At 38.2% G+C, this 13,950-nt stretch overlaps 1 protein-coding gene across 2 annotated transcripts; it reads right to left on the reverse strand.

The window, feature by feature from the left end:
- Positions 1-5,660: 5,660 nt before the first annotated feature.
- Positions 5,661-13,054, reverse strand: LOC143739339 (major facilitator superfamily domain-containing protein 10-like). 2 transcript variants are annotated; one of them, XM_077231752.1, is made up of 13 exons: positions 12,941-13,054; positions 11,389-11,608; positions 10,425-10,521; positions 10,201-10,304; positions 9,677-9,835; positions 9,373-9,552; positions 8,325-8,433; positions 8,112-8,223; positions 7,495-7,603; positions 7,269-7,359; positions 7,098-7,145; positions 6,361-6,450; positions 5,661-6,154 (listed from the first exon to the last, which is right to left on the reverse strand). In XM_077231752.1, the coding sequence occupies exons 2-13, from the start codon at positions 11,533-11,535 to the stop codon at positions 6,051-6,053; spliced, it is 1,350 nt and encodes a 449-aa protein (XP_077087867.1). In that variant the 5' UTR covers positions 11,536-11,608; positions 12,941-13,054; the 3' UTR covers positions 5,661-6,050. The 2 variants fall into 2 exon arrangements, with proteins under 2 accessions (XP_077087867.1, XP_077087868.1); XM_077231753.1 differs by having other exon boundaries at positions 11,389-11,586; positions 12,941-13,042.
- Between the last annotated feature and the right edge of the window lie 896 nt (positions 13,055-13,950).

The following is a 13,950-nucleotide window of genomic DNA, read 5'->3' on the forward strand; positions in this document are numbered from 1 at the left end:
TGGCTGGGCAATCCACGTCTCCTGTCCAAGGCATGTAAGTTTTCGTCCGGTCTTACGGCGAAGGCTTACAGAGCCTGTGGATAGGCTGCTTCCGCCCTCCATGCCATGGCGTACCTGCAGGTCCACCAGGCCCAGGGCCCTCCCGCTGACGAAATAAACCACACGTTAGTTCATTGGAACGAATGCGTCAATAGAGCCGCCATCTTGAAACAGGGGAGCCCCTCATCAGCGTCAATGTAGAAAAAGGTCTAACGGAAATAAAATCACCATAAATCGTCATGAATGCGATTTTCTAGTCTTGGTTCGTTCCAACGGTCAGACATGTATTTATTATAGAGTCCAGTTTTTATAAATTTACAAAATTTACAAAATTTCACAATCTTGTGAAATGTAATCCCTTGCTGTCTGGTTTTTAGATTTCGTTCGTGTGAACATCCATACGTAGCACAAAAGTCCGGCATCATCCCTGAATTCAGCGTTACCTAGCTACTTCCTATGACAAGACCCGGCGGTTTTGACGCATGCTTAGAACCCCAAGGCGACATCTAATGTTTATATCTATGCGGTCAGGCGATGTCTCCCTTGGTGGTCCAGGAACGCCACTTTTGGCTCAACCTGCTGGATATGAGGGACACCGATATGTCTTGATTCTCTCTCGACACAGACCATTTCTTCGCTTTGCATTTGAGGGGTGAGCATATCAGTACAAAGTCTTACCCTTCAGGCTGTCCCTGTCGCCCCATGTCTTTACAAACGTCACGGAGGCGGCCATTGCACCCATGTGCGAGCGTGGTGTTTGTATCCTCAACTATCTTGACGACTGGCTTATCCTGGCCCAGTCCTCATTGGTTCTTGCTGAAGCTTAAATGTGCTGCGTAACACGATAATGAACCTCATTGGTTCTTGCGGAAGCTCAAATGTTTCAGTCACAATTTCTTCAACAAACAATGGCCTTTGACTCTAGAAGCAACATGGTCAGGTGGTGTAACTGTTTTTTGTCAATTGGCGTAACCAATATTTTTCATAAAAATATAATTATATGCAGGAAAATTTATTTGGAATAACATGTTATTATCTAGTTTAGTGTAATAGCATGGTTTGTAACAATTTTTACATAATTTGTCAAAGATTATTTAGAAAACAGAGGTGTACAGAGATAACTAATAAAATCTATTTTCATGTGATATATTAAAATGAAATATTTATTTCTATATGTACATTTACATGCTGAAGGGTTGGGGCCAGAATCCCTTGTCTCTTCAATATATCTATATATCCTTTTGAGTGCTTACATTATTCCTATAAAAATTACTTATCAAGTATAAGCATATTTATAGAATCATTTCTATATTCTGTGAGTGATTCACATATATTGTTATCAGCATTTTTACCAGTTTCTTTCTAAGTGCATTTCTAATGTCTGTGACTAATCTTTATGGCCCTGAATGAGGATCCTGAGAACCGGCTCTTTGTATTGGGGAAAACAGTTAATAAGATAATAGAAGAGGTTAAGTCTGAAGAAGACCCTCATCAGATGAATCTATGTCTGTTTTCTGCTGACCAAGTTAAGGGTACAGGGGTCATTCACTACGTGACTTACGTGACCCGATTCACAGAATTGTTCCTTCTTTATGTGTATTTCATTAGTGAATAGAGTGAACATTATCTGTATTTCTTTCTGAGGAGGGAATGTTTTATCAGTATGTTTTGGGTAGTCCGTCCTGATAATGGTGAGCTCAGGCCCTCTTCAACCTTGGAGGAACTGCTATTCCCTTGTGCTTTTGTGTGTGCATTGTATGCTCTGTGCAGGTCTCCTGAGATGCCACAGCAGACCCCGAGATGCCTTTCTACGACCTCCAGGGTCACATCCGGATTAAATCTCGGATACTGATGACAGATATCTTTATTAATAACTTACCCTCCTATTTATCTATATGTATGATTTCCATTACACGAGAGTAGATGTTAAAACTTCATGCTGATTTGTACTCGGCTTTCGCCAAGATAAGCACCAAGACATAGCTTTACAGTAACCTATGCTTCTACATCCATTTACGCTTCTTTCCATATGGTGATGTAAATCTCCTTCTGTCTAGTGTTAAAACGCGTCAGCAAACACAACGGTTGCAACCACAGTGCGGTCCCCCCATGACAACCGTCTGGATTGAGCTGAGTAGGGGACATCTCTAGGGTCTTCAAGTGGGCACCTTCCGTCCTCAGTGTTTCGTCGACTAGCCCACGACACCTCAAGAGGGCTCAACAGTGACTCTGGCGTCCCAGAGTCACCCCCCTCCGTCCCCTACTCAACTCAGCCCAGCTTACTGACCTCTACTTCCCTCTTGCTGCTGAGACCTAACCACAATCTCACAATCTCTCCGCAACCCAACCATACGCGCCAACCCGTTTGACTAAGGCTGTCGAGCCCCACTGGTGCGTTAATATGCAGTTTCAGTGGCAACGGTTCCGTATGGCATACCACCTACCACAAAACACAATATCTGCCCAACCACCCGTCATTCACGCAATATACACAGGAACGTAATGACTGTAAATACTATACAACCTATACAAATAAACCAACAGACTCTTCAAGTTTTCAAGAAACCGTAGCATGGCGGCCTGTACAGAGCCAGCTAGAATCTTTCCGTCTCAACCACAGCCAGTTGCTGCTCCTTTCTGCTGCTTCAGATAAGTTCTTTACTGTGCGCCGCAACTCTTTTCCACTGAATCCGACGTGTCTGAGGAACCGGGTTGCAAAACCTCGACAACCCACTTCCACTGGATAAACCTGGACTCTCCATCCTCGCTGTTCTGCTTCAGTGGCCAGATGAGCATACCGCAGTTTATTCCTCTCATATGCCTCATCTACCGCATCCTCCTATGGCACTGTTAACTCTATCAGTTGAACAATACGTGCTGATCCAGACCACAAAACAATATCTGGTCGTAGGTTAGTGGTGGCCATCTCAGGTGGAAAAATAAGCCATTGATCAAGATCAGCCAGCATCTTCCAGTCCCTAGCAGCTTCCAGTTGTCCTGGGCGAGAATTGGTGTTAGGACCTTTTCTTGGTGGTTGCTCGCCTGGGCGGAGGAATATTGTCTTCTGCGTGTAATGTTTTGCTAGAACAGGCGGCAACTTATTGGTCATACTACGCTTGCCCTCCAATGCTAAAGCCAAACATCGCAATACTTGGTCATGGCGCCAAGTAAACCGACCCTGGCTAAGAGCCACCTTACATCCTGTCAAAATGTGCCTTAATGTGGCAGGTGATGAACACAAAGGACAAGAGGGATCCTTTCCTACCCAGAGGTTTAGGTTCTGCGTTGATGGGAGAACATCATTGTGATGAGGGGGGCGTGGTTTTGCGGAGTTTGCAGTGGGAGAGTGAGGACGGAGCCGAGCGGTAAGTAAGTGGGTCAAGTGCAAAATGACGAACACCTGTGTCTAATTGCAGTAATTGGCGTGGGGAGACCGCATATAAACCGGATGATGCAGGAGAGCGAGAGAGAGAAGGACTGGGGACTCGTACCAAACACTCGCGACCTGCTGGCTGACAATCGGGCTGAGGATCACATTGGAAAGAGTTTATGAATGGACTGAGTCACATTGGAAAGAGTTTATGAATGGACTGAGTTACACATCGGGAAGAGTGGATTAAGAGCTGTGTCAGCAGGAAGGAGTATTTATGGACTGTGCTGTAGACAAGTCTACGGTGAACGCGCATGTGGCGCACCTTTTCTTTATTTTTGTGTTCTTTTAATAAAGTGTACGAGTCCCCGTTACGCCGACCCTTGTCTTCTTTCATCCCGGGTTTCGGCACCAGTGTAATGAAGGTTCAATATGAGGGATGAAAGAAGACAAGGGTCGGCGTAACGGGGACTCGTACACTTTATTAAAAGAACACAAAAATAAAGAAAAGGTGCGCCACATGCGCGTTCACCGTAGACTTGTCTACAGCACAGTCCATAAATACTCCTTCCTGCTGACACAGCTCTTAATCCACTCTTCCCGATGTGTAACTCAGTCCATTCATAAACTCTTTCCAATGTGACTCAGTCCATTCATAAACTCTTTCCAATGTGATCCTCAGCCCGATTGTCAGCCAGCAGGTCGCGAGTGTTTGGTACGAGTCCCCAGTCCTTCTCTCTCTCGCTCTCCTGCATCATCCGGTTTATATGCGGTCTCCCCACGCCAATTACTGCAATTAGACACAGGTGTTCGTCATTTTGCACTTGATCCACTTACTTACCGCTCGGCTCCGTCCTCACTCTCCCACTGCAAACTCCGCAAAACCACGCCCCCCTCATCACAATCATATGTTGACCTAATAAGGAAACTGATCCTACTCTCTTCCATTGACCAAAGGTCTTGCCAGCCCATCTTGCGTTGTTCCACACTCTCCCATCTCATCCACTCTCCCTGCTTGGCCTGGGAAATGGCCTTTATACATCTCATCCTCTCCTCCTGCTTTCACACCTTGTTGACTACCAGCTTCCTCCTTTGAGCTGGGCCTGCCTTGTGCCATTTAGGAGGAGCTAAACTGAGCCAAAAACCCCCTCTTCCATGCTGTACCTGTCCCACGATATCCCCAATTTGAAGGTCAGCCTTTGCCTCTACTACAGATTTCTTTGCTGACCACTTTCTACCAGTTTTTACCACAGGGGCTGCCTCCCTTACACATTTGTCGCGTGACTCTGCTAAAGTCATTTCCAGTCTGACCTTGACACAATTAAACTCCTCGGTTAAAGCAGAGACTGGCAGCTGCAATACTCCTTTACTATAAAGTCCCACTCTGATGAGGCAGCGTGGAACTCCCAACCATTTCCTGATGTATGAACTTATTAACGCTTCCAGCTTATCCACTGTTGTCAAAGAAACCTCGTACACAACCTTGGCAGTAGACCAAACTGAAAGCACCAGAGTTTCAGTTTGCCTGGTAGAGCACAGCTGTTTATGCTCTTCAACCCTTCCACTGCTTATCGTCTAACTTTTCCCACTCGAACTGTGTCCTTTAGATCCCCATCGTACCATCTCCCTAGACTCTTCACTGGCTTCTGAGAAACTGTTGGTATTGCCTCACCATTAATGAAGACTGTTTTATCTACTACCTTGCCTTTAATTATTGAGATGCTCCTTGATTTAGAGGGCTTAAATTGCATTCGTGCCCATTCAATATTATCTGTTAACTTCCCCAATAACCGATTAGTGCAGGCTACCGTTGTAGTCATGGTTGCACGTCATCCATGTATATCTATTTGATTGAACCACACGACTCCTGGTCTTCTTTCATCATATCTGGTTCTGGGTCCTATACTGTTAACCCCCTAACAATGCCATCTAGGTGGATAAAATATTTAATATTTCCCATTCATTACACCATTTTGACACATTCAGTCTTAACTTTCTTAAAAAATGGTGCAAATGTCTTTTTTAATTACATAAAATCAACATAAATATACAATGTACATTTAAACATACCTGATGCATGCTTTTAAAACATGTTTTTCAAACAATATTTTCAGATTTCTCATCTTGACAAACCTTATTTGTTGCAAGAACTATTTTGTTCTGCATTGTTTCTCGGCATCCAAATTAAACCTAAGAAAAAAACAAACTTCATGATATATGCTATGCAAAATAATACAAAAATTAAGATCAATTTAAAATAAGTAATAGACAATCATCTTTATTGTTTTTGTATGAATTACATTCAGAAATACACATTTTGATATAAGCAACTGTGAAATATTTATAAAATTGTCATTCTTATAAAACGGTGGCACTAACAGGCATTAACATCCATATTGTCCTCTGTGTTGGGTTGTAAAAAAAAATACATTCATGAATTATTGTTTTACTATTTACAGTATGTTATTTTTTGCAAAAGAAAAGTAAACATTTTCATAACCGTTACAGGTACATTGTATGTTTTTTTATTGTAAACAAACACTATAAGAGGAACTTTCTTTAGTGGGCTTTAAGGCTTTCTACAAGGAACAAGAGGTCTGACCCCCTGACGACACAATAATGAATCCTCAAAGTCTTGATCTCACGCCTCCTTCTGTCTCTTCAGCTGGTTCAGTAAAATCAGAGGGACTATAAAGAACACCGAACTGATTATAAAACATAATTCTGCTCCAGCCAACCAGTACACTGAAAAATAAAAATAATAATTATGTTATGATTTGCTGAGAACTGCAAAAAACAAAAACAAAGATACAGACTGATATAAATTATACACAGTAATTGAAAGGGACATTTCATTGCAATTCTAAGTTATGGTTAGGGTTGTTCATGTAATCACTCAGTGTACATATGAAAAAAAGACATTTAATCTTCTTTTTATTTTATTTGTTTACCTGTAGAAGTCACAATAGGGCCTAGTGCTCGAGCTAAAGCTCCAAGACTCCGAAGGATTCCCATTACTGTTCCCTTCTGACTGGCTGAGCCTAAGACATCAATACAGACATCATTAACACCATCACACATTCAAACTAACAGAAGTGTGATAGATCATTACCATAATTATTAAAGGGACAGTTCAAGAAAGAAAAAAAAAGTCATTGTTTCCTCATCCTCATGTTGTTCTAAACCTGAGTGACATTTTCTTTTCTGTGGAACATAAAAGAAGATATTTTGAGAAATGTCTCGTGTTTTATTGATACAATGGAAGTCAATGGTAACCAAAACTGTTTGGTCACCACCATTTCTAAAAATAAGAAAAATCTTCTTTTTTATACTACAGAAGAAAAAAACAAAAATTTTATTTTTAAGTGAGAGTTCACAGAAAAATGTAAATTCTATAATTAATTACCCTGATGTCGTTCCGAAGTCGTAAGACTTTTGTTCATCTTCAGAAAATAAATGATGATCTTTTTGATGAAATATGAGAGCTTTCTGTCCCTCTCTGTAACTACCATTTTGACACTTAAAAAAGTTCATAAAGAGATCGTAAAACTAATTTATATGAATTGAGAGGTTAAGTTCAAATTTCTCGAAGAGACACAATCGCTTTATATGATGAACAGATTGAATTTAGGCTTTTTTAGGCAACAGAATGGATAAAATCTTAAGGCACTCAACAACAAAAACCCACCATGTTCAGACACTTGTGTTGAAAGGCATGGAACAACAATAGCAGCAGCTGCAAGAATAAATACATGAATTATAACAAACTGAAATACTAATGCAAAAAAAAAGTATATTTTCATTTGAATGATAATAATGTATTTGTATACTGATAGTATTAAGATGCACAATTGCTTACCAAAAGAGTACAAAAATAACCCTGAATAAAGTAGAGTCAAATTCCATGCTATTCCAATGAGCAAGAAGGCTGGTACAAGTGATATAATTGCCTGAAATACACAAACATGTAAACAAATATGTAGTCAGAATGTGCAGGCCTTAGAGTAGTTAATCAATAAAGTTCAAAGAAAACTGCAAGAAAATTTGAATTGACTTGTGATCCAGTAATGCATGAAAGAGTTTACCACGCGAACAGTCTGGATCTGATGACCTGGTTTGATCCTGCGGGCATATCCGCCCTGGATCACTGCCATGGTAATGCCGATGAAAAAGAACATCTTCCCCTGCTGCATGCTACAACAGAAGGCCGTGTTTGACTTTAAAAAACCTCAGGCAAAACCATAGAGTTCATCTGCTCAATGATAAATGAATGTCACGGTTCTGATTAAGCAAAACATATCTCAGACTGTACATTGGTAAATTGAAATCATATATTATTCTAGGGGCTTCTACACTTTTCTTCGACCTTTGCTCAGTCACTTCCCCCATTCTGGTTGTTTATGATGTGTAATAAATTCTCCAAAATTTCCTGGTTCCTAATGTCCTACATACAAATAAACCACAGGCTATTTTTCTCAACTTCCTGGGTCACATCTCATGGTTTAAGTTGATCCCTGAACACTAACAAAATCGATTAGTTCGATTTGCAACGGACGGTTTATCTGTTGAAGACAATGGCATGCTTTATAATGTTAGACTTTTTTTTTGAATGCAGTAGCAGCACTAACCACAGCTTTTGTAGCCGTTTTGTAGAAGTTGTGACATTCAACAATGTTGTGTTAGCTATAGATTCAGGCCTTACCTGGAAAACTGGAAGCGCTGATGTGTCAGAAAACTCAAGGTGAATTCCAACCCAGAGAAGATATATAGGTATGTGAAGTAAACCAATCCAAGCACCTTAAGATTTTGCATTTCTATTGTGAAGAAAAGTCATCACAAAAAATTAATGTGACTAATTCGTTATTCATCCTGGTAGTTCAAGACATCTCGGTTGGGTGAAACTTTATGCTCTCACTTTGTTCAGATGGTGGATTCTCTGTTCTTGTGACGGCAGTGAATTTAAAAAGTGCAACAGGGTGAAGAAAATCTCCAGATTGTTGAATACCAGAAGATTCTGATGCCATCTGAGTCATGAAAAGCATGCATTACATTTAGAATTCAAGACAATGCTATAAACAATTAAAACGCAGTTAAAGTCTATTCAGAAAGTGATTAAAGTTGCGATGTAATGGAAGTAGCACCAGATCTTTTCTTCCGTAAAGTGACGTACATCTGAGTGAAGCCGATTAAAATGTATGGTTGGGATTCGGTTCTGTCCATCAGTTGTTGATTGGATGGAGGCAGATCTGAATGCAAGCGTACTAATAAGCACGCTAGTTTGTAGCGCAATTGTTTTATCGTTTACCGCACTTTGTTAAGTGGGTCAAACATCAGACGTGAAGCGTCACACTGCACTGCGGCTAATGAATTAAAGTCAAACACATGCAATATGTTAATAGAAAATAGTCCTTCTTTCCAAGAAAAAATTATTTTAAAACTAGAATAAAGTTGCTTATATATTGAAACAAATTAGGTTAAATATTTCAAGAAAGTTACATGCAAACATGCATCTATGAATAGTTTGCAATATGATCAATAATTTCCATTTCATGACAACTTTAAATGTTACCATCCCCTGGTTTCACAGACAAATGCTTAAGCCTAGTCCCAGACTAAAATGAATTATTGGAATGTTTTAGCTGAAAGTAACTTGCATATCTTAAAATATGTCAGTGCCATTGTTTTGTCTCAAGATGCACACCTGTAATATGTTTTTCTAAGGCATGTTTGAAAAAGCTGCTTAATTGTACTAATTGAACTAAGGCCTAATCCTGACATAATCTAAGCCCTGTCTGTGAAACCAGGCATATAATGAGTTCACTGAGAATTACATATTGTACATTATATTATCACAATGTACCTGAAATGGCAGATTACATATCCCAAGCATTATTTTAGTCACTAAATTATAGCTAATTATTAAAAGGTAGCCTCTGGTTGTTGCATATTGTCACATTGCTGACCTTTTGTAAAGTCTCTGGCAGCATGAAGAAAATAAAAAGAAGGTCTGCTAAAGAAAAAAGGACAGCCAGCATGGCAGGGCCTTGATAAAACACCTCAGCGTCTTTGAGTCTCAGAGCAAAGTATGCTCCCATTAATGGACCCAATGTGAACCCCAAGGAGAAGGCAACACCAATCATTGCCTGACAACAGAAGAAAACAAACTCAACAAATTTGAAAAGTCAAAGTCATTTAAAAGTTATAAGGTTAAAAATGTCAAATCTGTCCTGAAAGCATCAATTAATGATGTTAATGACCGTAACTCACCATTCCCTTGTTTCTTGCTTTAGGGCAAGGCAGGTCCGCCACAACAGCAGTGCACAGGCTGACATTTCCTTTACAAATGCCTCCCACCACTCGAGACATCAGAAACACAGTAAAACTGCGAGAGAAAGCCCACAGAATGTAGGATGCCATGAGACCTACCTGAAAAACAAGGAGAATGTTACTTAGATCTACAAAAGGCCTTCATTGACGTACATTAAAGTTAATATGTTAGCATTTCAATCTCTCTCAATTAATACCCTATATCTGAGTTTCTAAAATCAGAATTCATTTATTTTATTAATTTTATCAATTCAACCCTGGGAGTTGATAAAAAGCACATCATTAAAAAAATATATATATATTTTTTTTGTTTATCTGCAGGTCATGTGATGATTAACCAACACGAGAACCGTGAACATGTGAATGTGTTGTTAAATTATGGAAATATTAACTTGAAATCTCAGGGGCCACTTCCAGACTTCCCTGCCCTATGATCTAAATTTGTCAATATGGTCTATACTTACAGTTGTTAACAGGAGCATTGGTTTTCTTCCATAATCATCTGAAAGAGCCCCAATAATGGGTGATGACAGAAATTGTAGTAAAGAGTAGAGAGAGCCTATCAGACCTAAGACACCAAAGAAGAAGATAATCAATGTACATGTACCGAATTCAAAAGGTCAGTTCGAATTATGTGCTGCATTTAAAGAAACCCTCATCATCAGCCAGAGTAGGCTATTGACGTTACCTCCAAAAAGAACACTGTTATATTTTGTGTCCATAGGAACTCCAACTGCCCCTCTGAACCAGTCCACTACGCTCTGCAATGACTGATAAACACCGTCCTGCAGAAAACACAGGAAAAAGTGATGCAGAGATTACAACATCAAAAACATATGCGAAAAACAGTTTACACATTGCAACTGTTACTGAATCTTATATCAAGACGCATTTACTTGAGCAGGAAAATGACTTACCATATGATATTAAGTCTTGTTTTCTTAAACATTTTTCAAAATTAAGTGGATTTGTGCTTAAAACAGGAAAGAAATCTGTCAGTATGGTAAGAAATGTTTTTTTCCCCATTCAAAATAAGTGCATTTTACCCCACTCATTCCTACCCCACTGACAGATATTTTTCATCTAATTTTTTAAAACATATCACCTAATTTTTCAGATAACAAGTCATTTTGCTTCTCAAGTGAATTTGTACTAGAAAACAAGGAACAAAATACAAAATTCAGTTCACATTTTATGTTCCTATAACAACGGCTGCTTTTCCCCATCCATTTTGGAAAAATGTAACTAAGTAAAACATTTTACACAACACATTCATTGGAAAAGTTCAATGTGAGCGTGCTACATGAAATCGTGAATGAAGCCATTGTCATCGTCATTTAATAAGAAAGAACAGCTCTGAGCTTGGAGGCTTTCCACAGACTAAACTATTTCATATTATAAAGTTCATTCATTCAGTATGCAATCACCTATCTCATCGCTGACTTTTGTACTGGAAATGCTCTGTATCTTCAAAAGTTATAAGAAGGGGAAACATGTCCTGACTGGAATGCATTATGCACTGTCACACAGTCTACAGTTACATGCATGACTAATCTAGGTCAAATTACAGCAGCATTTCTTTTTTAATAGAGAGCCAGCCAAACACCTTTTTGAGATTTTATAACAACAATATATCCAAATGATGATCTCACCCCAGTTTGACTGTAGTGGTCCAAGATGGAAGGGAGCAGTGGAAGTATTAATGTGAAACCCAGCAAGTCAAGCAGCAGTGCCACGAAAACCAGCCTGATGACTCTGGAAGAGTGAACGTCCTCAGATGTAGTTTTGTCACCTGCCATTTCTCCACTCCGGTTGTTTTTCTTTCCAGCTGAGAAATCTTAAAGCATCTCCTGTGGGCACTGAACTGAATCACTGAACAAAAACCAAACAATGAACAACAGTATGTACTCCATTATTTGTTTTTGATACTAAAGTAACAATACGTTTTTTGGACATGATGGTACCATATGTTTTTGGGTATTCTTCAAAGACATGCAAATATAATTTACAAATAATTCAGTCAGTACCATGGAATATATCTAAATACCTTGGTATTGTAATTTAATACCATCACTCAAATTTACATTTTATGATATTATATCTATATATCTATATCTATATATCCTATATTTGGTGACCTTATTACAGTGTAATTGCAAAAATAAATACCAAGTAATATTAATTAACAACACATACATACTATGTGGTTAGGGTTAAGGTTTGGTTTATTGTAATTACGCATTATGTACCGTTACTACTTTAAGAAGTAGACATGTAACATGTGTAACAAGGACACTGTAAATTAAAGTGTTATCAAAAGCATTTAATAAATATTTCAGTGTCCTTGTTGTAATTGCACAAATATATAGGCTTGATAATATTAATTAATATTATGTTCTTACTATAGAATTGGGGTTTGGTTTATGGTTAGTTGCTTATAAATATGGATAATTTACTGTTACTACTTTAGTAAGTATATGTAACGTGTAACAAGGACATGGAAAAATAAAGTGTTACCAAAAAGCAATTAACAAATATTTCAGTGTTCTTGTTGTTACTGCAAAAAATAAGTACTGGATAATATTAACTGACAACACGTACTTTAGAGTTAGTGTTTGGTTTATGGTTAGTTGCTTATAGTCCAATTATGCATAATTTACTGTTACTACTAGAGTAAGTACCCATGTAACACGTGTAATAAGGAAACTGTAAAATAAAGTAAAAGCATTTGATAAATATTTCAGTGTTCTTGTTGTAATTGCACAAATAATTACTGGCTTATATTAATTGACAACACGTACTTACTTTGAGGTTAGGGTTTGGTTTGCAGTTAGTTGCTTTTAACTATGCATAATTTACTGTTACTAGAGTACGTACGTGTAACAAGGATACTGTAAAATAAAGTGTTGCAAAAAATTATTGAATAATATTTAAATTGACTCTTAACTAATCGAAGACTAATTTAAAAAAAAAAAACTTACTTTAACTTATTAAAAAGTCCAAAACTGTAACATTCATCATGCACCGGTCATATAAACTCGCGCCGCCCATTCAGTCATTATTTCACTCCAGTTCTCTTCTGCTTGAGAGTCCCCGGGAAAACAGTTGTCAAATCAACTCTAATAAATTTGGCAGTTTGTAACTCATTTAAGTCGGATATTTTCTTCGTTTAACCTAGAGGGTACAGTTCACTTGATATCTTACCTTGAGCTCGCAGTGCGCAATCAAAGTTCCCAGAAGATGCTGCTACTTCCCCACACACTCCCCCATCATGAACACACACCAGGAAGAAGCGCGAGCGCGGTGTCTCATTTCACCAGCTACGACAACCGTGACGTGTAGTGGGATGAACACGAGCAATACTGCTGATTTCCTTTAAGACAATTTAATGAATGCACAGAAAATGTGCAAATATTTACAAATAAGAGCTTGCCACACAATATAGATTCATGCAGACTGTAGTATGAAGGTATAATTTGGAACAACGTTGAGAAATATACTATGTAATTCAACGATGTGTTCCTCATCTGTCAGAGCAAAGGATTATAGGACATGCATTATCAAAGAAAATAATACAAATCAATAAATTAATCATTCCTCTCAAATAAATGTTAATCTATTTGTTCAATTTAATTTTCAACATCACTACTGGTTTGTAATTACAAAGTAATGGTAATGGTTTCCAAAGACCACGAGGGGGAGTTAAATGATAATGTTCACAACAGATTGGCCGGTGAAGCAAATTATTTCAAAACTATTGACGTAAATCAGTCAAAATATATTATTTTAAATAGTATTAATTAGGGTTCTTCTGCCTCTGGATAGAGAGAATGAACATTTAAACATAAACTAGAGTTGAGTGATATTTTGTTTGTTTGTTGAGAAAGCACTGTCATTTTATTATCTAAACCTTTTACCATTTAGATGAATATATTATGACAATGTTAAATAACATTTAAAAACGAGGAGTTCACCACACAGGCATTTTTGTCTCTACATAAATATATGGGTCATTTTTGGTCATTTTTATTGGTTTGCCTGGTTTGCTATAGTAACAAATATATGTATTTATATAGCTTGTAAGTTGTTATAGTGCTTGCATTGCAAAGACACAATCATTATGAACAGCGTCATATTTGTACATGACAATTTAAGAATGAAAACGGACTGGTTTGGTTGAAGTATAACTTTTTATAAAAATCATATTTTATGAT

The sequence above is a fragment of the Siphateles boraxobius genome, unplaced genomic scaffold (genome assembly GCF_051911475.1).
Source record: "Siphateles boraxobius isolate OS27281-9 unplaced genomic scaffold, OSU_SipBor_1 16, whole genome shotgun sequence".
Lineage (NCBI taxonomy): Eukaryota > Metazoa > Chordata > Actinopteri > Cypriniformes > Leuciscidae > Siphateles > Siphateles boraxobius.